This window comes from Pecten maximus, chromosome 11 (genome assembly GCF_902652985.1).
Source record: "Pecten maximus chromosome 11, xPecMax1.1, whole genome shotgun sequence".
NCBI lineage: Eukaryota > Metazoa > Mollusca > Bivalvia > Pectinida > Pectinidae > Pecten > Pecten maximus.
In genome coordinates this window covers 31,474,265-31,497,782 of record NC_047025.1, presented here as the reverse complement: position 1 = coordinate 31,497,782, position 23,518 = coordinate 31,474,265, and the positions used below count along the sequence as shown (strand labels likewise).

At 36.9% G+C, this 23,518-nt stretch overlaps 1 protein-coding gene across 2 annotated transcripts in view; it reads left to right on the top strand.

The window, feature by feature from the left end:
- The first annotated feature begins 2,445 nt into the window (after window positions 1–2,445).
- Window positions 2,446–23,518, top strand: part of LOC117337277 (protein NO VEIN-like) — a 49,993-nt gene continuing 28,920 nt past the window's right edge. For both annotated transcript variants that reach the window (XM_033898173.1, XM_033898172.1), the window contains exons 1-8: window positions 2,446–2,588; window positions 10,626–10,694; window positions 15,978–16,383; window positions 16,822–18,404; window positions 18,803–19,268; window positions 20,423–20,598; window positions 21,915–22,046; window positions 22,263–22,429. In XM_033898173.1, coding sequence (XP_033754064.1) covers window positions 15,999–16,383; window positions 16,822–18,404; window positions 18,803–19,268; window positions 20,423–20,598; window positions 21,915–22,046; window positions 22,263–22,429 — 2,909 coding nt within the window. In that variant the 5' untranslated portion in view covers window positions 2,446–2,588; window positions 10,626–10,694; window positions 15,978–15,998. The remainder of the gene's footprint in view (window positions 2,589–10,625; window positions 10,695–15,977; window positions 16,384–16,821; window positions 18,405–18,802; window positions 19,269–20,422; window positions 20,599–21,914; window positions 22,047–22,262; window positions 22,430–23,518) is intronic.

The following is a 23,518-nucleotide window of genomic DNA, read 5'->3' as shown; positions in this document are numbered from 1 at the left end:
AAATAGGTGATATCACCAATTCATTTTTCAAATAAGTGATATCACCTATTCGAATTGGTGATATCACCTATTCGTTTCATTAAGTGATATCACCTATTCGAATGAGTGATATCACCTATTCGAATTGGTGATATCACCTATTCGTTTCAATAAGTGATATCACCTATTCGAATGAGTGATATCACCTATTCGAATGGGTGATATCACTTAATGAAACGAATAGGTGATATCACTTAAAAAAGTTCTTAAGTGATATCACCTATTCGAATAGGTGATATCGCTCATTTGAATAGGGGATATCACCTATTTGAATAGGTGATATCACCAAATGGGAATAAATAGTAAAACGGCGCCCCATAGATTTCCACTCACTTGATTAATTGTTTCCCTTTATTTTCTTTCCTATATACATGGAGATGGTTATTTTCTTTAGTCTGGTTGACTTCATATCTCCTTTTCATCAAGTTCACGAAATCTGAAAATTACAGAAGATGTGAAACTTTACAAATTCATTTCTGTTTCCATGTTGGTGTATCCACAGGGGCTTGGCACGATTTTCCAAATGATGGTCCATATATATATGTATGACACTATAATACATATATATATGGACCATCATTTGGAAAATCGTGCCAAGCCCCTGTGGGTGTATCGTATACATTTATATGGACATCTTATTTAAAGTGATGCTAATGGTCATTATCTGGGTCACCAGATGTCACGAGTTAAAGTGTTAATCAATGTACATAAGTATTATATACATTTTATATACACTTCTCATAACAGCCTAATGTGATGTCAAAGGTCACCTGAGGTCACAGGCCATTTTAATTTACCAATGTCCATCAATATCGTGTATACATTGTATCATGTATAAGCATATCTTATCGCAACGTCTATGACAATGTAAACTGGTACCGAGAAGAAAATTTAATATTTGGTTCCGTTTTCCACGGCATTCCGCTTTCATTTTCAACGTTGGATTTTCCACGGGGTCCATTTCCAACGTTTCACCGGCCCCTGCCGAGTATTCTTGTAATTTACTAAATAAGTACCAGTTATTCACCGTAAGCCAATAACCACAGTCATCTGTAAATAAACAATGTTACAATCAATTACATAAGTTCAAAAAATAGATGTGCACATCGTTAACACAAAGGAATGGGGAACATTAAACAGAATGAAACAGATCAACCTGATAACGTAGAGCAAGGGTACCGGTACGTAATTTCGCACAGTACGTAAATTCGCACACCTGACGATTTTTTGCGTTTTTCCTCCAAGTGGTCGAGGACTGTGCTTTTTCGTTTATATGTTGACTAATGCCAACCTTTCGTGGAACATTTGCTATTTTAAGTACATCCTTTCAGATACAGTTCGTTTTGAAAACAAATTTTAACTGATACGACTCTTTTCCGATAAAATTGATACCGGATGATTAAATATTTTATTTAAAATAATCACAGTTGTTGATTGGCATGTGAATTTGCAAATATTTAGGGAAAATATCATTTGATCAGATTATAAACAAAACTGAATACAAATCCACTAAAGTATAACTAATAACAGCGCTGACCTGTAGACACCCCGTTATTTTCACCGCCTTGTTTACATTACCTCGGTAGGGAGCGGTCATTATTTAAAGCAAAAATGGCGGTAAATTAACACTTTCCAATTTCACATTATTTTGTTTTAAAAGATTTTTTTAATCATGGCATTGGGCTTAATCCTAGTTTAGGATGTTGTTTGTTTACAAGATGACTGGAAACTATTTTTACCAACAAAATTAAATAAGTTAGATGGGTGTGCGAAATTACGTTCTCGATCGTCTTCAAACCCAGCAATAAACACAAGTTAACAACAGCTCCCATGCGCAGTGATACGTGTGCGCATATCAGGTTGCACACGTGGTTGTATGTTACGAAGCATTTGTACATCTAACAATGTGAGGTATTCTTTCCTGATTTGAAATTGATTTTATGGAAATGTATTTAAATGCATACCGAAAGTGTGCGAAATTACGTACCCCCCACTCTACCTATCAGTCCATACATCTAATCTGTGTATTACAGATCTAACACATGTCATATGTTTCAGTAGGGCGGATGTTATCTTCATCCTCATAATAACCACAGGCGCTTGCATAGAAAATATGACTTTCAATTTTTTTTTGATATGACAGTGGTATGTGTAATCTGTTAAGTACATAAAAGATTACACATACCACTGTCAAAAAAAATGAAAATGATATTTTCTATGCAAGCGCCTGTGATAATAACCGAAACCGGCACGCTAGTGCGATACGGAAAATAAGACAATACAGTCAAAGGGCGATAATCCTCTATTTACCATGTCAGTACTCCCAGTACTTGGAAATACATTTGTATGCAAACTGTTGTACAGTCCAGAGATGTACCGAACGAAATTATAGTTACCTCCCTTGAAATGGCGCGTGTTCCAGCATTGGGGAAATGGTCCATTGGAAATTCCCCTGGCGCAACGAGCCTAATCGAAAGTACACTGCTTTAGTGCGTAAACACAGCTTCATGGTGTTTTTCTAACATTGAAACCAGCCATTGTCGTTGTTGGTAAGTAATCGTTTAAAATGCTATGCCACTCTCGGACAATGCTTATTTTGAGCCGTAAAACCACATGAACAGATCAAAGTAAACCAAGACACAGGCTAATTAACATGAGAACGTTATTACAGCTACATGCTGCAGAAGTACTCCTGTTCGTAAACAGCACCGATCAACCAGTCATTATCAACAATGTGCAACCATAACTTAATCGTGTTCCTGAAAAAGTAAATACGTTTTTGTATGCACATGTGTAGTTGGACTGACTACGTTAGTAGTTACACATTACCTAGTCCGAGTTTCCTCTGGCCCTGACACCATGTCTGGTGTAAGCCAGAGGAAACTCGGGCTACACATTACCCATCATCACTACATCACATTCATACCACAACTTCCACACATGGATGTATCGTTCAACAGGTGTTTAGGTTCTCGGATTTTAATGGAACACACAGTACAGATTCTTAGAAAGGATGTAATGAAATACATATTTGCATTCATATATCGTTTAATTAATTTGTAATAGGAAGGAGTAATGAAAAATATCTGCCTGCACTTGGGCTTGAACTGGCGACCTTTCGCTCTCAAGGCAAACATCCTAGCCTATCACTAAACTAAAGGGAAATTCCTTATAGCCTGAGCTCTTAAGGTGACCCCATGCTCTCCACTTTTACAGATAGTTGTATATAGTACAGGGCTCAAACATTACGGTAGCCCGTTAGTCCCAGACTAGTAGAACAGACAGACTAGTGTCTATCTATATGGTTTTGCCAAATGACCAATACTATACAGGCATATACCGGTAAGTTGAAGGGGAAGCACACGCTGATATATTCACTGTGGTTTCTAATACGCTGATATAATTAAAAGACAGTCATCTGCAAATATGCGGACGTGGATGAAACACTATCGGGCAGCTGGAGGTCGTTTATATAACGCAAAAATAGAAGTGGACCCAACACCGTCCCTTGGTAGGGCTCCAGAAAGAAATGGTAGGGCACTGTCAGATCAACCCTCGTTCATTACCACTTTCATGTGCCAAAGACATAGGAATGCCTGGATCCATCAACGGAGGGGGCCTCTGATACCATAGGCTTGCAGTTTATGTAATAGTTGTTCATGAGGCATGGTGTCAAATATGCCTTGGAAAAGTTTTATATAGCTATGTCTGTTTGGGAGCTGGTGTCATAGCTCCTGGCTAGATCATTAATGGAAACTGCGAGTTGGGTTCCTTATGAATACCCTGATAGAAACCTGTGGTTGAGAGATGTAAGGATGTTGTGGTTTTCAAAATATTATGGCATATCATATGATATGATGTGCTCCAAAACTTTGAATAGGACTAGTGATGTAAGGGAAACTGGTGGTTTGAAATTACATTAGCCCAACTGACTAATGAGGATCTTGTTATTACACGTATTTGTTTGGTAAAAATATCAGGCTAGTAGTTGTAGAAATCACAGAGTCCGACAATATCTACAGTAAAAATGATGTACCAGTTTCGAGTTGTTTTTATTCATATTTTGTTGATCCTAGTCAGAGACATACACTTGGGATTCGCAACAAGCTCTTTGGCTTACCCAAACGTCACCGCCGAGCGGAAGTTCGGGTAATTTATCCCATAGTGCATTGCTGCTCCTACTGTTTAGACGCCATATTGAAGGTACGCCTGAAACATGGTCAGCTTTATGACAGCTCATAGAAGACTATTGTCCGATAAAAAATCACGGGAAACAAACGTAAGTGCAATTATTTTTATGTAAACTGGTGTTTTAAACGTATTCCGTCGTACTTTATGTTCGGAAGACTGCACATGTGACCGTTCTTTTCACGACGATTATCAAGCTGGTTAGCTTATGTCTGGTGTTAAAGACGATGCTACATGGTTTTAGTTTACTTGTTAAACTCCTTTTTTATTTATTGACCAATTTCAAAATGGTTTTCAAATAATTGTTGCTCGATAGTTACTGTATCGCGTTTAGTCAAATTTGTTGTATAATTCATTGTGAATATTTAGTTATTGCCCAGTGAAAATAAGTAAACAAAACAAATTATGGTTATACTGTGAATGGCTGGTGTTAAGGACAGTGCTACATGGTTTTAGTTTACTTGTTAAACTCCTTTTTCATTTAATGACCAATTTCAAAATGGTTTTCAAATAATTGTTGCTCGATAGTTACTATATCGCGTTTAGTCAAATTTGTTGTGTAATTCATTGTGAATATTTAGTTATTGCCCAGTGAAAATAAGTAAACAAAACAAATTATGGTTATACTGTGAATGGCTGGTGTTAAGGACAGTGCTACATGGTTTCAGTTTATATAATTAACTCCTTTTTTATTTATTGACCAATTTCAAAATGGTTTTCAAATAATTGTTGCTCGATAGTTACTGTATCGCGTTTAGTCAAATTTGTTGTGTAATTCATTGTGAATATTTAGTTATTGCCCAGTGAAAATAAGTAAACAAAACAAATTATGGTTATACTGTGAATGGCTGGTGTTAAGGACAGTGCTACATGGTTTCAGTTTATATAATTAACTCCTTTTTATTTATTGACCAATTTCAAAATGGTTTTCAAATAATTGTTGCTCGATAGTTACTGTATCGCGTTTAGTCAAATTTGTTGTGTAATTCATTGTTAATGTTTAGTTATTGCCCAGTGAAAATAAGTAAACAAAACAAATTATGGTTATACTGTGAATGGCTGGTGTTAAGGACAGTGCTACATGGTTTCAGTTTATATAATTAACTCCTTTTTTATTTATTGACCAATTTCAAAATGGTTTTCAAATAATTGTTGCTCGATAGTTATTGTATCGCATTTAGTCAAATTTGTTGTGTAATTCATTGTCTTTAATATCATATTTATAATTAGATTAGTGATTTGATAGCTATAATCTGTAGAATTTTATATAGTATAGTCATGACTTCTGTTAACATTGATCTCATGAATAATAAAGCCATTATTGAAAGAAATGCATTAATTGAAACTAATTGAAAAAAGCATAAATCAGTCTAATGTAAATTAAATTAAACATTATACTTTTTGTAAATTATTTAGTGTTTCAAAACAGATATTTGATACAGAATTGCAGGGATTGATCGAGGAATGAGTGTGTTGGAATATAAAAGCTATGATATCTTTTGCACATAGCAAAACATTAAATACTGCGGTATATATTTTATTGTATTGTGTGGGAAATTAATAAAATCAAAAGGTTATATATATTTTTTTTCCCCCCATTATGACCGATATATATACACACACACCCCCCCCCCCAACCTTTGGGGCATTGATCACACCTCACCTTTGATAAAAACATTAACACCTGGTCATGGGGCATCTCCTAATAAACTCAAAGGGGGGTCCATTCAGAATATATGTAGATTATATACCTGTATGTACCTGTACTTCTGGGTCTACAGAAAAAAATATTGTCATGGTGATCACCTGGGCTCCCCCACTCCATCCAAACCATAGGGACATTGACCACACCTTTATTACCTTTGAGATATACATGAATCAACAGGTGTGTCTCATTGTCAACACCTGTCCTGAGGCTGGCCATGTCCATCTCCCCAAAATACTAGAGTTCACTAAAGGCATGCTGTGCAGTATACAATCTAAATATTTACCTGTACTCTGGAAGACAAAAATCCCTCAGGTGTGTCCTCATTCCCTAATTAAACTTAAATGGGTCCATTCATATTTAGATATATATGTTTTTAGGTTAATTTTGAATTTACGAATCTGTTTAATCAACATTTGGGGTATATGAATTTACTGCAGGGTATTTGAAATTTGAATGTTTCAAATTTAAATCTTATAGAAGCTTCTCTGCCTATTCTATACCATAATGTATCAATACTTATTAAACTTGATTTTTTTTTCAGAAAGCCAAAGAAGAAAAGATCTACCATTGGTACATGACCTAAGCACTATCAAAGTTTTCAATACTAAATAATAAAATATTATCAATCATCAAACATGACAGTGGTTTTTTTTTTCATTTTACTTAAGACTTTTGCTATAGCATTTGTCTAATAAACAAGAAATATCTCCAAAAAAAGATAAAAGGCATAGTTTTAATGGTGGTTTTTATACTGTACTGTAAAACTGCTGGTGAAATAAATCAACGAATCACTGGTCTAGTGGTGGGTGCAGATGAGCTCTAAGGCCTATAGGTATATAAGATATATAACATTAAACAACTACAGATGTGTACAGGAGAGTGTTACATGAAAACTGTTCAATATAAAATTATCTGCACTAATAAATTTTGTCTTTTGCAAGCCAAGTATAGATATTAACCTAAATTTGACAACTCTCTAACATTATTAACAGATAATAGTTGGATTAATTTAAAAACAGAATGTCTTTTGTGGTAATATTGTTTTATACATTTTACCCTCAGACCTGTATATAATGGACATATCAAAATAAAATGAAACTCATCCTCGATGTCACACAAATCACAATTGTTACAGGTTCTATTTCTTTGGGTAATATTATTATGTCAACCTATTTCTATATTTAATTTGTGTGAGGATGCGCTCCACATACATTTATATTTAGTTTCTATAGGTTTAAAACTGTACACAGTGGCTATCTATCAGATATCGATATATAATCTACCTTTCGACGAACTAGATATCTGTTAACATGTTTTGTTTTGTAACATCGGTCAATCTCTGCTCAATGCTTTTAAAAGCATAGTCTACTGGTGAATTAGAATAAAACATGTACTCAATACCTAAAGCGGCTAATTCATTCTTAATGTCACATAACCACACGTCATTCTCATTTACCATTTCATCAAGACATGTTTTCAATACCAGATTATCCGACTGTTTCACCAATATTTGAACACTCTTAATTTTCTCTTAATAGTTAATGGTAATCTACCCAATTCACAGTAAACGAAGTCATTGCAAGTTGATTTAGGCACCTTATTAAGTTAAGTATTTTTTTTTACAGAATTTCTAATGTACGCTTTCGACATCCGGTGCTTTATGAAATCCCCATATTTCCGATGCATAACGTAAAATACTATTTACATACGAATCAAAAATAGAACAATAAGTTTCTACATTCAAGCAATGATTTCTAAGAGAAGTTGTCGGAGAAAATAAAGCTTTTCTGCCTTGTTCTGCAAAATGTTTTTGTGTTTTGTAAAACTTCCCATTGTAGTTGAACAGCATACCCAAGTATTTAAAACTGTCAACAATTTCTATATTGTCATTATTATTCATTATTATATTTCCATGGCTCATTATTTCTTATTTGTCCACAATTTCTAAACACCATGATTTTAGTTATATCAACATTGACCTCCAGATTCCATTTTATGGTATATGCATATAAAGAATCCAACATAATTTGTAAATCTTCTGGGCAGTTAACAAATAAAGCCATGTCGTCGGTATACATTAGCAAGAAAAGATCAAGCATCTGTAATTCAATACTTGGACAGTTGTCATTAATAAAGTGTATTTAGATACAAAGAAAATAACACTGGTGATTATATTTCCCCTTGTAAGAGTCTGGTATAATTAGGGAAGCACTGACTGAAGTCAGTATCACTATCGAAAATATAAGAATCGTCGTCAGTATATTTCTCTATACATCTAAATTTAGATCATCGTCTAATGGCAGAAAATCGGACGACATTTTCCATATGTTTCTATATGAATCTTTAACGGAAAAATGGTGCTTTTTTCGGTTAGACACTACTTAAATATCGTTGTTCACATCTGCCGATATACATTACAGTGCATAGGTATAACTATCGCCAGTGTGAAGTTATCTCGGCCAAACGCGGTGACACATGTGCACAGACAGTCGTCGCTATCTCTTGGCACGGCACATGTCACTAATATAAACAACTCCGATATCCACCTATTGCGCAGCCGCAACGCTTGGTCTCGCTAGATCTCGTGCTAAATATACCTCCGGTTATGAGAACAATAGGTGAGGTTGTGACTCTGCGAGAAAAGCGGTTGTTGCGAATCCCTAGTATATAGGTCTCTGTCCTAGTTAACGTTTTTAGCCTTCTTTTTAGGCTAGCAAATTTGTTCAAATGAATGACATTGACACACTTTCAAGGTCACAGGGGTCAAATAGGGTAAAATATTTAAACAACTCATAATAGCTAAAAGGCTCAGATACCTGATATTGGGCCTGTATCATGCTAGCGTGAAGGACTGGCTACCAAGCTTGTTGGAATGAATGACCTTGACCTACTTTCCAGGTAACTGGGGTTAATCGTTCTTAGATTTTAAATGACAACTTCTCACTAACTAAGGGACTTGAATTGGAGACCTGATATTGGGCCAGTACTATGCTAGGATGAAGGGCTACAAAATTTATTTAGATGAATGAACCTTGCTTACTCTTATATTTGAATAAAATAATTATCAACTTATATTTAGCATCCAAAGAAATTACCTAGATCAACCTTAAAGTTGCATTAGTCGATGAATGATACAGGTCCATTTGGCCTCTTGTTAGTAAAGCTCTTGTCCCTCCCCTTGAATATTTTGATATTTCTATACTTTAGTAGTTCATTGACATTTTGATCGGTGAAATGATGTTTCTAATGTAGACTTATTCACTGCTCCTTGTTCTACTAGTAAGTGTCAGACTAGAAGACTTTGTGATAGATTCTAAAACATATAATTGGGTTTAATATATACAACTACATTTTTGTATGTCTAAAACCTTTGGTAAATAATTAAAAAAAATACAGAGCAATGGAGGTTTTTTAATGACAGCTAGGCTATGTTAATTGGTGAGTTAATTACTGAACCTATATACATGTTTAAATGTTAAATTACTTGTTTACAGCATTCTCAAATTACATTTTATGTTTCTTTCACATTACAAGGTCAGAATGATATATCAAACATGCAAGTAAGGCATTGTTGCTTTCTTATCATGAAAAAAATAATTCGCAGTAGATCAGTGAACAGCTAATGTCTGGTTGTTGGGGAATGTACCCTATATTCACTGGATCATGATCACAGTACTAGCCACTTATGGTAGTATATGTAGAGCATGTGTATATTATACACAATCCTTATTATAAACACATTCTAGGAATTCAGGCTTACATTCCAAGTTTACAAGGAAGGGCTGATAAACTAGTAAAGGGTTTAGTGATTTATTTTGATACAATGAGTGAGGTAGGCTTGGGGTTCTGTCTATCTCCTGGCTTTGACATAACAGACAAGCTAATTATAGTGTAGTGTAATGAGGAACTCATTTTAATCAGATTGCATAACAGAGTCTAAAAAGTCGGTAGTTACTACTACTTATAGTGCCCAGCATTTTGGGAGTTATATAATATAACTAGTTCACCTTTTATAATGTGACCATGCAGTAAGGTGTCCTCTTTGTTGTCATTGGCAGTATGCTTCAGTGAGATAGCACTATAACGTCAGCATCAGTTTCCCTCTATGACAAGGAGACAAACACAAACATACCACAGTCTCCTAAATCATCACACATTTGTTACATCTTTCATACAGGGGAGGCCATTCTTAAAATGACCAGTTGTATATTGAAAGGACATTAAACACAACTCAAACAAAATATAATATTGCAATTATAAGTAAACAAATCATTGTATATTGCCTTAGATAATTGTTATCTTTCAATACCTTGTGCACTTTGAAATATATGTACAAATTATTGATTTATTGCCTTTCTACTTTCACTTTCACTGTCAGTACTGATAATGTGCTTCCAAGAAGCAACTGATAATGCTCTAAGCAAAGTAATATAGTCTGATTTTTCAAAAAGTGGATATAATTAGAAATGTCATCATTATTAATACTGGAAAAGGATTGTACAAGTAGTTTCTGTTTGTAGTATATATAATATGTTCAAATGTAAGTATAATTACATATATAGTGCAGTGACGTAATTTAACACTTGAAACCAGACAGGATATTATCCAGTAAGGAAGCTTAGAGATTAGCTAGGTATAAATACACATATTGTAAGCTATATCTATAACTTAGATGTGGATCTGTTTTCAGATAGAAGTTTTTTTTGACTGCTGACGTACATCATGATCACCTGACAACAGGGAAGCAAGCTGATTTGTGGTAAGATGATAATGCTGTACAATTGTAGTACATTTTATCTTTTGTTATTTGCCAACTTTCTTTTTCTTGAAGGAGTCGCCAAATATTTAACCTCAATGTAATTATTTTTATTTTTTTTTATAGAAAATAATGTCATCTTTGTAGTTGACCAGGAGGAGGAGCTTAGATAATTTGTATTAGTGTATGTCTCAAGGAGATTTGTAGATGTACTGTTTTGAGGTGTATGACGGCGAAGTAAGGTTAAGTAATTAGGTATTCCATGGAGTGATCAAAGATGGACAACGTCAGACTGGAGAAAGCTTCTAAGCACAGGATGTGACGAACTCTTAGAAAGTAGAAGGATCGGAGTGTATGAACAGTAGTGTTTTACTTGCGCCGTCAGGGCCACTGAAACCTCTTGCATGTATAAACGATAAACATTATATCATACTTGGTGTTCACAATCTATTTCGCTGCTTTACATTTTCCAACCTTTTGTTTAAAAAAAAAGTTTAATAATTATGTCACGTGAAACATTGTATATACACATTTGTTACGGAAAGGACGTTGGTAAGTTGCATAACTTTTGTCCAATCCATTTGCCATTATGCAATAAAATTGATTTAAACTAAAGGTGTATGACTGAGTGCTGTACTTGTCTGTATGTCAGCCATAGGGATGGTAGTGAAAGTTGTGTAGATCTATAGGTATACATTACAAAAACTCAGATGGCAACACATATCATAACTTTATGTATTTCATTATGAAAATAGTCATTTATTCTTGTTTAATGTGTCAGATAATTTATCTGACACATTAAACAAGAATAAATGACTATTTTTATCTATCTTCAAGTTCCTAACAGGAATTTCTGTCTTTTCCAAGATGGCGGACATTGTTAATTGACAATATTTTTCTGTTAAACCCAACTTCAAAACCTCTATACATGAACCTGTATAATTTATACACCCCAAACTTTTTTTCAATGAAAAAATAGACAAATTCCAGCAGTTTTTACAGTAGCAAAGCTATGGCTACAGTGGAATGAGCTTATATTATTAGTTTTAGAGGAAGGTGACATGTACCTCATAATCAGATTATACTGATATACAGGCCAAATGAATTGTTAAGTTAAAACAAAATATGTTTTAGTTGTAATAATTTAATTTCTAGTTCATTTTCAAAATTTACTATATATTGATTGATTTTAGTAAAAGATTATGTAGTCATAATAATGTCACATTTCTGCAATGATATGATGTATTATATAATTTTTAGCTCACCTGGCCCGAAGGGCCTGTGAGCTTATGGCATGGCGCAGCGTCTGTCGTCCGTTGTCCGTCCTTCGTCGTCCGTCGTCCGTCGTCCGTCCGTCAACTTTTCCTTTAAATCGCTACTAGTCCTAAACTACTCAGTGGATTTTTACCAAATTTGGTCTGAAGCATCCTTGGGTGAAGGGGAACCAATTTTGTATAAACGGTGGGTCTGGCCCCCCAGGGGCCTTAGGGGCGGGGCCCAATAGGGGAAATATAGCAAATTCTTTAAAATCCTTCTTCTTCTGTAGAAATGAAGGGATTTGATTCATATTTGGTCTGAAGCATCCTTGGGTGAAGGGGAACCAATTTTGTATAAACGGTGGGTCTGGCCCCCCAGGGGCCTGGGGGGTGGGGCCCAATAGGGGAATATAGCATATTCTTTAAAATCCTTCTTCTTCTGCAGGAATAAAGGGATTTGATCCATGTTTGGTCTGAAGCATCCTTGGGTGCAGGGGAACAAATTTTGTATAAACGGTGGGTCTGGCCCCCCAGGGGCCGTAGGGGTGGGGCCCAAAGGAGAAATATAGCAAATTCTTTAAAATCCTTCTTCTTCTGTAGAAATGAAGGGATTTGATTCATATTTGGTCTGAAGCATCCTTGGGTGAAGGGGAACCAATTTTGTATAAACGGTGGGTCTGGCCCCCCAGGGGCCTTAGGGGCGGGGCCCAATAGGAGAAATATAGCAAATTCTTTAAAATCCTTCTTCTTCTGTAGAAATGAAGGGATTTGATTCATATTTGGTTTGAAGCATCCTTGGGTGAAGGGGAACCAATTTTGTATAAACGGTGGGTCTGGCCCCCAGGGGCCTGGGGGGTGGGGCCCAATAGGGGAATATGGCATATTCTTTAAAATCCTTCTTCTTCTGCAGGAATAAAGGGATTTGATCCATGTTTGGTTTGAAGCATCCTTGGGTGAAGGGGAACCAATTTTGTATAAACGGTGGGTCTGGCCTCCCAGGGGCCTGAGGGGCAGGGCCCAATAGGGGAAATATAGCAAATTCTTTGAAATCCTTCTTCTTCTGTAGGAATAAAGGGATTGATCCATATTTGGTCTGAAACATCCTTGAGTGAAGGGGAACCAATTTTGTATAAAAGGTGGGTCTGTCCACCCAGGGGCCGTAGGGGTGGGGCCCAATAGGGGGAATATAGCAAATTCTTTAAAATCCTTCTTCTTCTGTAGAAATGAAGGGATTTGATTCATATTTGGTCTGGAGCATCCTTGGGTGAAGGGGAACCAATTTTGTATAAACTGTGGGTCTGGCCCCCCAGGGGCCTGGGGGGGGGGGGGGGGCGGGCAATAGAGCAATATAGCATATTCTTTAAAATCTTTCTTCTTCTGTAGGAATAAAGGGATTTGATCCATATTTGGTCTGAAACATCCTTGGGTGAAGGGGAACCAATTTTGTATAAACGGTGGGTCTGGCCCCCCAGGGGCCTGGGGGGGGGGCCCAATAGGGGAATATAGCATATTCTTTAAAATCCTTCTTCTTCTGCAGGAATAAAGGGATTTGATCCATGTTTGGTCTGAAGCATTCTTGGGTGAAGGGAAACCAATTTTGTATAAATGGTTGGTCTGGCCCCCAGGGGCATTAGGGGTGGGGCCCAATAGGGGAAATAGGGTTAATCCTTTAAATCGCTACTAGTCATAAAGTTATGGATGAATTTGAACCAAATTTGGTCAGTAATATTCTTGGGAAAAGGGGAACAGAGTTTGTATAAATTTTTACTCTGAACCCCCAGGGGCCTTAGGGGCGGAGCCAAATAGGGGAAATAGATATTAGTCTTTAAATCGCTACTAGTCATAAAGTTTTTAATGGATTTTAACTAGATTTGGTCAGGAACATCCTTGGGGGAAGGGGAACCGAGTTTGTATAAATTTTTACTCTGAACCCCCAGGGGCCTGAGGGGCGGGGCCAAATAGGGGAAATAGGGTTAATCCTTTAAATCGCTATTAGTCATAAAGTTATGAATGAATTTGAACCAAATTTGGTCCGGAACATCCTTGGAAAAAGGGGAACAGAGTTTGTATAAATTTTTGCTCTGAACCCCCAGGGGCCTGAGGGCGGAGCCAAATAGGGGAAATAGAGATTAGTCTTTAAATCGCTACTGGTCATAAAAATTTTCATGGATTTTAATTAGATTTGGTCAGGAACATCCTTGGGGGAAGGGGAACCGAGTTTGTATAAATTTTTGCTCTGAACCCTCAGGGGCCTGAGGGGTGGGGCCAAATAGGGGAAATAGGGTTAATCCTTTAAATCGCTATAGTCATAAAGTTAAGAATGAATTTGAACCAAATTTGGTCAGGAACATCATTGGGAGAAGGGGAACCGAGTTTGTATAAATTTTTACTCTGAACCCCCAGGGGCCTGAGGGGCGGGGCCAAATAGGGGAAATAGGGTTAATCCTTTAAATCGCTATTAGTCATAAAGTTATGGATGAATTTGAACCAAATTTGGTCCGGAACATCCTTGGAAAAAGGGGAACAGAGTTTGTATAAATTTTTGCTCTGAACCCCCAGGGGCCTGAGGGCGGAGCCAAATAGGGGAAATAGAGATTAGTCTTTAAATCGCTACTGGTCATAAAAATTTTCATGGATTTTAATTAGATTTGGTCAGGAACATCCTTGGGGGAAGGGGAACCGAGTTTGTATAAATTTTTGCTCTGAACCCTCAGGGGCCTGAGGGGTGGGGCCAAATAGGGGAAATAGGGTTAATCCTTTAAATCGCTATAGTCATAAAGTTAAGAATGAATTTGAACCAAATTTGGTCAGGAACATCATTGGGAGAAGGGGAACAGAGTTTGTATAAATTTTTGCTCTGAATCCCCAGGGGCCTGAGGGGCGGGGCCAAATAGAGGAGATAGGGTTAATCACTTAAATCGCTACTAGTCATAAAGTTATGGATGAATTTGAACCAAATTTGGTCAGGAACATCCTTGGGAGAAGGGGGAACAGAGTTTGTATAAATTTTTACTCTGAACCCCGAGGGGCCTGAGGGGCGGGGCCAAATAGGGGAATAGAGATTAGTCTTTAAATCGCTACAAGTCATAAAGTTATGAATGAATTAGAACCATATTTGGTCAGGAACATCCTTGGGGGGAGGGGAACAGAGTTTGTATACATTTTTACTCTGAACACCCAGGGGCCTGAGGGGCGGAGTCTAAGAGGCGCAAGGGTCTTTCCCCACCCTAAGGGACTTAGTTTCTTCAAACACAATTAGGTTGTTAAAATAATCCATAGGGTCTTTCAGTCCCTTAGAGAGTATGTGTATGAACAAATTGAACATGAACATTATTTTGACATTTGGTCAAATCCAACCAGGTGAGCGATACAGGCCCCATGGGCCTCTTGTTTTAGTTTGGTTTTTGATGTTTGTCTCCTTGACCAATTTCTGTGAAACTTTGAATTTATTAGTGCCATTATATAGATTTGATTCCTGGAAAAAATTCTGATTCAACTGTTTTTTCAAAAGGTTATTGCTGTCAATTTCTGATTTTGAAGATTGAGTTCTTGTCCTCAAACTGTCAGAAAATTAGATATTGATTTTGTAGTGAAAAGTAAAATTTATAGCATGCCAGATAGCCACTCTTAAGGTGATACAAATCTTATTCTAATGCAAGATAGCATATAATAATATATGGCACTGTACGGGCTTATATTGTTCTGCCATGCAGTACTCTTCTTGATTATTATTATATCATGTAAAACAAAGACAGATAATTCAAATCTTTGGATTAACTATAGCAGAAGTGTATATGTCTCAAAAACTTAGTCTTTGGATTAACAATAGCAGTAGTTTATATGTCTCAAAAATCTAGTTTCAGTGTTATATAATAAAGATTATTATTTATAAGATTGTAAACTGGGAGGTTATTTCTTTGACAAGTTATATATGTCGGCCCAGTGTATCCAAACTAATGGTCCCTATATCGTCTACAGGATTGTCATCATAAAACTCACACACCAATGATGTAAATTTGATTTGTTTCAGTGGGACAAAGTCACTGTCAGAATGCTGAGCAAGAAAAAGTTTGTGGAGCGTCGTCACTTCATTAAAAGAAAGTTATACAACCTTCTACAGAAAGAATCACCCCATGGAGTGCTCAAGCATGACTTATGGAATTTGGTGGCCAGTCGTACAGGTCAACAAGTTGCAGCCCACTATTATGGCGTTGCCAAGATGCACCTTTTACTGGAGAAGTTTGAAGATATGGTGTGCGAGAATGTTCGTGGTGGCAAGACCTATATATCATTAGTCCAAGGGTATGTTCCTTCTGATGCTGAATCCTCTTCTGATGACGATGAGACTAGTGACAGTGAGGTACAAATTGACCAAGTGTCGTCATCCAGACCAAATATCCGGGCTCTGCAACCAGGAAAGATAGCACCCAATCCAGGTACATCTCAAATCTTCTATCCATAGATACACATTGGTAGCTGTTTCATATATAAGCCGCCTGTAACATTAGAAATATATTACGTACTGTATTTAGTAGTAATCTGGAGAAATATAAAATATGATATATGGCGGTGAAGAACGTGAGTATTCATCTGTACTAATCTTGACAAATTTGTAGGTTCTTCTTGGTCAGGTTGTGCATTTTCAATTTTGAGAGTTTTATAGTAAGAAGAAAAGAAGTTACTTTTTCTCTGCAATGTCATGTCGATAACACAGATAATCATTCAGAGGATAGAGGAGAAAAGTATAAAAAAGATGAAACTTACAAACAATCATGATCATGCAAAGGTGGGTGACAATATCCCCCCAAAAATCTCTTTGTTTCATGTTGTATGTATAGTCATAATGATTGCATGTGGAAACCTATTTATTGTAGGAAATGATGGCCTGTTGCGCACACCAGGCCAAGGTTTAGGAAACTGCCTCATTCCGATTGCTCCTTATGTACAGCAGCCGCTCATGCTCCTCCATCCTATGCAGCCTGTCCAACAGCCTGTCCAACAGCCTGTCCAACAGCCAAGACTGACTTTCCAGGTGCCAGTGCCTCCCCAACGTAAAACCTCTCAGCACAGCACCCCGAAACTTCCGACTGAACAGAACATGGAGTTAGATGAAGAAGACTTTCCAACTTTAATGTCCCAGCCGGCAAAAACGGAAACATCCTTGGATGCAAACAAAACATTATTAAAAAATAACTTGGTATCTCTTCTTAAAAATTTTCCCCATGGAATAAAGAAGTCAGAAATCTGGAGGGTATACAATGCAACGTATCGTCTTCAACCAACCGCAAAGAACTTTGGAGTGACCAAACTAACAAATGTGTTAACAGAATTTTCAGAAATTGAAGAATTTGTAAAGGGGGAGATACCGTTTTTGAGATTGAAAAATCAGGCTCCTTCACCAAGCTTTGGTCTATCTTGGGGTCAGGGAGTACAGAGCCATATGTTGGGTCAGATCCATCGGGAAAGATCTTCTTCCACCAGCTCAGTGGAATCTATGGCCAGTTCCAGCAGTAGTGCTCAGGGAACGCCATTTAAGGGTAAGCATACAAGGTTTAGTTCACCAAAGAGAGAATTCATCGACCTCACAGATGCATCATCGTCATCGAAGAAAAATGGACCTTTCATTGATCTTACAAAAGAAAAGGAAAAATCTCTCCCTAGCAAAGATTACATTAGCTGTGACCCAAAGGAAGGTACGGCTATGTCGCCACAACAACAGGTACAGCCAGCCAGTAGTGTGTATTTGAAGTCAAAAATACTTCCATTGATGCCAGCAGGTACACATCAAGGGGGACAAGTGATAGATCTCACAGAGACACATGTTACACCCATCAGCCGGCGCGAGATTGAGGAAAGGGAGATTAGAGTGTCTGCCATAAGGGGCTACGACGGACGCAGACGACCACCACCTGATGTTCTTGAAAATGCTGCTCAGGAATGCATTGAGATTTTGGCAGAAGCTAACCAATATGTCTCGCTCTACAGGGTGGAGGATCTGATAAAAAGAAGGTTCAACACAAATAACATTATGCATCTTGGATTGAGGTATTTTGAGCAAATCAGTTGCATAAATGAATTCAATCGTAGCATTGCAAAGGTCAACGCCTACATCCAGGCATTTGTGAAGACCAGGTCTATATGTACGCTTTATGAACTGAACCAGTGTCTGTTAGAATACGCTCCAGACAAGGAAGATTTTGCTTCATTCAAATTTGGCCCTCTGCAGCGTATGCCAGAGGTGTATAAACTGTTCAAGTTTCCCACCGACTTTGCAGACATTCCTGAGATCACAAGTATGGATGTCCTTGAACACTTGCGCAATTTCATGACCAAGCACAACAAATGGTCAGAGCGTCTGGTTATGGAGGAGTTTATGAACTATCTGGTGGAGGTCTATGAAGCTGAGAACGCCTACATGCTTGGGGTTAGACTTCGTAGTCTGCCTCTCGCTGCAATGGTAAATACTTTGTTTATATATACCTCTTTTAGCCTACACCTTAGTGAGTGGTATGCTGGTATTATGGTGTAGTTGGAAATATTCGTTAGGATTTAATTTCTGTATATTTGCCATCATTCTGTAGGATTTAATTTCTTGATATTTGTCCTCATTCTGTAAGGCTCAAGATATATACCTATATATAACTCAGTTTTTCATAATTTCAAAAAATCCAGTACATTTGTTTTGAACTTTACCTTTATAATTAAGGCCATTATAAGAATTATAACTCATTAAGTTTAGGGAGAAGATAATTTTGTATACTAATTGTTAGATTTGGTTGCTCGATATATAATATTTAGAGTTGTTACGTGTACAATTCCAGAATTTTATATGTAACCTGTTGTTTGTTTTATCAGGTTTTAAAAAAGGCACAGCGTGATGTTTCATCAAGTAGAAAAGTCATTCATGAAGGATTTAAGGAGGAGTTGAGGCAGCAGATACAGCAAGCTTTCCAAAAGTTCCGTGCCTCCATCTTACAGCCTGCGGGTGACTCGAGCCTTCAAGTACGGCAACACTACCTTCAGCTCCAACCAGAAACAGCAATTATGGAGATATTTCAGAAGTTCCAGTTAATCACCCAACTAGAACAGCCATCCACGAAGTTTGAAAGGCGGCAGTTTGCTCAGTTCCAAAAAGTGGTGTCTGACTTTCTAATGGCGATCAATGCAGATTCGTTAGGATCCAAGCTGTTCCACCTGGCAGTGTGTGTTAGTAACACAGTACTAGAGGAGGCAGCCTGTGAACTTCTGTCTCCCTCGACAGAAAACCAGGAACAGGTAGACACAAAACAGGACGGAGAACAGAGACAACCACCCAGGAAAGGTACATATATATTGTCTGATATCGTCCAGAGTATATAAAATCTCAATGACCGAGAATGTGGTCATTATAAGGTACAATCCTAAAAATAAAAGGAATAAATGTCCAATATTATATAGTCCAGGATATTATATATAAAAGCTCAGTGCCATGGAATGGGGAGGGTGCATTCCTAGGAAAGGTAAAATTTCTGAATTCTAGTGTTAAATATGTTAATCTAAATGACCACGGAACTGGTTATTATATTACTTTCCAATCCTGAAAAGGGTATATAAATTCTCAGTAGCCAGGGATATGTATCCATAATAACTAATGATCTGAGGCTCATAAAAGGAGTTAAAAGTTAAAAAAAAAGTTGTTTATGATACTCTATACTCAATAGTGTAAATGTTGGCAAATTAAAAAATCTTCAATAAAATATTAAAATAGAGCAAGTCTTTTACTACTATAATATCCAGGTTCTGTGGCTGTAATGTGTTCTAGTATAAATAGTTGGTGTAATTTGGTGATTCTCAAATCTGTACATGTATATACCTGTACATGGTATTTATATGTATATGTACAGTATATATACATCTTACATGTATGTACCAATACATAATGTGTATGTACCTGTACATTTAACGTGTATATACCTGTACACTGTACTGTATGTACCTGTACACTGTACTGTATGTACCTGTACACTGTACTGTATGTACCTGTACATTGTACTGTATGTACCTGTACATTGTACTGTATGTACCTGTACATTGTACTGTGTGTACCTGTACATTGTACTGTGTGTACCTGTACATTGTACTGTGTGTACCTGTGCATTGTATTGTGTATACTTCTACATTGTACTGTATGTACCTGTACATTGTACTGTGTGTACCTGTACATTGTATTATATCTACCTGTACATTGTACTGTATGTACCTGTACATTGTACTGTATGTACCTGTACATTGTACTGTATGTACCTGTGCATTGTATTATATCTACCTGTACATTGTACTGTGTACCTGTACATTGTACTGTATGTACATGTACATTGTACTGTATCTACCTGTACATTGTACTGTGTGTACCTGTACATTGTACTGTATGTACCTGTACATTGTATTGTGTGTACTTCTACATTGTACTGTACAATATGAACATTTTTTCTGTAGGTGATGTTATGGAAAATTTGAAGAAGTACCTGGAGAGATGTCTTGGGCACGGATCTCTGAAGCTGTCCCATATGGATATGATTGAAGAGAAGCTAGCTGATGACTTTGATTTCCCAAGTTTTATTGCCATGGGACATGGCCGCTTCCTAGAGTTTGTCATCAGGGAAGCCAAGTCGGTAAGTAGTTCTTAGGCTTTGAATTAGATGTTACAATTTTCTTTTTTGTTTGTTGAAAATCATAGAAATATTTGTAACAAATCCCAGAAGCCCAAAGAAGTGTGTATAAGTTGAATTGAGCTAAAAATCAAACATATATTCCTGGATCATTTTCCATGTTGGAAACACAAATTTAAGTTCCATGCATTCGCTACAAGTGTGCTCTAGCTTATTAAATATGACTAATGTACCTCAGTATGCACATATGCTTTTCTTTAAGTGAATCAGTAAAACTTGCTGAATGATATTTACAGATGTATGATTATAGCTGATGCTCTATTAGATTACTGTGCCCTCACTGGTACTACATGTATGTAAGTCAGAGTGTCTCCTTGTCCAAGGCGTATGATATCTCATGCACTACTTCAACTTTGGTTGCTAAATTTTACATGCGAGTACCATTTTAGAAACTGGAACAATATAGCACACTTAAAATTCAGTCCCGGGTGCTGTCCTATCATAGTTATGTCCCTTTTTTGATAGTAATCACTAGTTCTGAGTGAGTATATTTGTACATTAATGTGTTGTCTAATTGTTAAGATGTTTTATGTATAGTGTGAATTTGAAAAGAAAAAAAATCTAAAAAAAATGGGACAGACTTACAGTTGAAGCTTATTCTATTACCCACTAGATATATATATATATATACATCATTGGCTAGTCAGTTGGTACAGTGGGTAATACACTGGCATTTCACCTAGGAGGTGCGGGTTTATTGCTCTGAACGAACGTGAAAAGGTATGGGGTCACCTGCCCTACCACATGGATTTTCCCCGGGCGTTACAGTTTCCTCTGACACTAGTACCCCTCCTGCTCTTCCGTCTGGACCAACAAGCATGATTAATATAAGTTAATACAAATAAAGTTTCCATTACATTTACATCATTATATGGACGATGATCTATTGTATTTCCAAAAACTTTGTGATTATATATATATTTCCTTCAGGAAATTATCCTTTTGAAAGTGACCTATTCAGAGGAATAGATTTCCCATATGTTGATGACGCAATTACAGGTATTTTTCATGTACTGTAACATGATTATTTTGTAGTGCTAAATGTTAGCACACCACTGAAGCTAAACAGAGTATAGAGCAATGATGAATTGGAACACCCCTAATACCTGCTGTAGAAAACAGGGACTGCAGCTATTGTAGTTTAGCAAAATGATTTCACCCCGTAAAACACTAAAATTAAAATACTACTAAAGTATTATACATTTACGGTATTTCAACCTATTGTAATTTGTGCACACTATAATAACATATGTTAACAGTTTCTGGACGAGTGTGGTGGGATGACAATTGGTATGGGTGTTTCTGGTGGAGACGGTGACTCTGTGTACAGACCACAGAAGTCCGAGGTGCTGGAGTTCATGCACCAGTGTCGACAGTGTGGCTTAGAACAGGTAAGGCATTACAGCTTGTCACAAATCATAGTCTTCATGTTTTGTCACAAATCATAGACTTCATGTTTGTTGAAACCAAAATTAATTATTCATCTGGGTCATTACCTATTACTTTAATAGCAGAGGGAGAGGTATAAACTTACAGATTAATTGTATCAATTAACACGAAAAAGTTTAATATAAATTATAATCATTTAAACACACTCTCATCCTTAGAATGAGGATTTGGAGAAGGCGATATGTCAACAGTTTAGTGTGCGAGAGCCCAAGCAGCTTGGGTATGGAAATATTGGGCGTCTCCGTACAGAGAGTGAACGGCCAGGCAAACATCAGTCCAAGGAACACACTGTGTTATATGAGTCAGCTCTTGGATGCAATCCCAGGTAACTCTTAGTGTTGTTCCAATTAATTGATTAAATCATTGTTTCCTCTGACTATGACTAATCTATCAGGGTTATTCCAGTAAAACATCTACCCACCCCAGGTCTCCAGGTTTGGTTAAGGGGTACCACCTATAAAATTTATTTAATAAATTAAATCGAATTAATAGGAAGGTAATCCAACCATGGATAGAAGTGATTGATTTTGGATTCCAGGGTATCATTTCACAAAGCTTCGTAACTTACGAACGTTCGTAAATATTTACGAAAAAGTTACGCCAAACTTACGAATTTCGTAAGTGCGTTTCACAAAGGTGTTCGTAACTTTTTTCGTATCTTACGTCAAAATCATACGTTCTCCCGGTAAAAATATACCACTCTCTAACTTGGAGGTATAAAGGATGACACTTTTTGGGTGAAAAATGTACGCCGGTCCTATTCCCAGGTCAGGTACACAGACTATGAACTTTATTTTGTTCTATCAAAACAACCGTATTATTGATAAAAGATCATTTTTTCTATAAAATTCCAATTCTTATTGTTTATCATGCGTTAAAACAAACAGTAAAAACGCAATTTTCACAGATTTTGCTCAATGTCCAAAGACATACATAATGTTCTTAAAATAGACCATATGTTGGCGCAGTCTGCGAATATGCGTACAATTAGTTTCAAGACAATGTGTAATTTTGCCAGCACCCTCCTCGACTTTCAAAACCCGGTTTCCACCTCGAAACAATCGCTCACAAGGCATATTCGTTCTCTTATGCTAATTTGTAAATGAGTACGACGTCATTTTCTGTTCAAAAGGGCATGCCTGCGCACGATTTTAAATTGTTTTCGTAAGTTACGACAGGGTTGATATGGCGTAAAGTTACGCAAGGTTTTTGCGTAACTTACGAACGTTCGTAAGTTACGAAGTTTTTGTGAAACGCTTAGTAATTCGTAAATGTGACTTACGCAAAGTTCGTAAGTTACGAAGCTTTGTGAAACGATACCCTGGAGTCAGGTAGATATTTTAATGGAATAGCCCTCATGATTTTTTTATGATATTAGTCATAGTTTGACAATAACATGAAAACTATCAGGAGT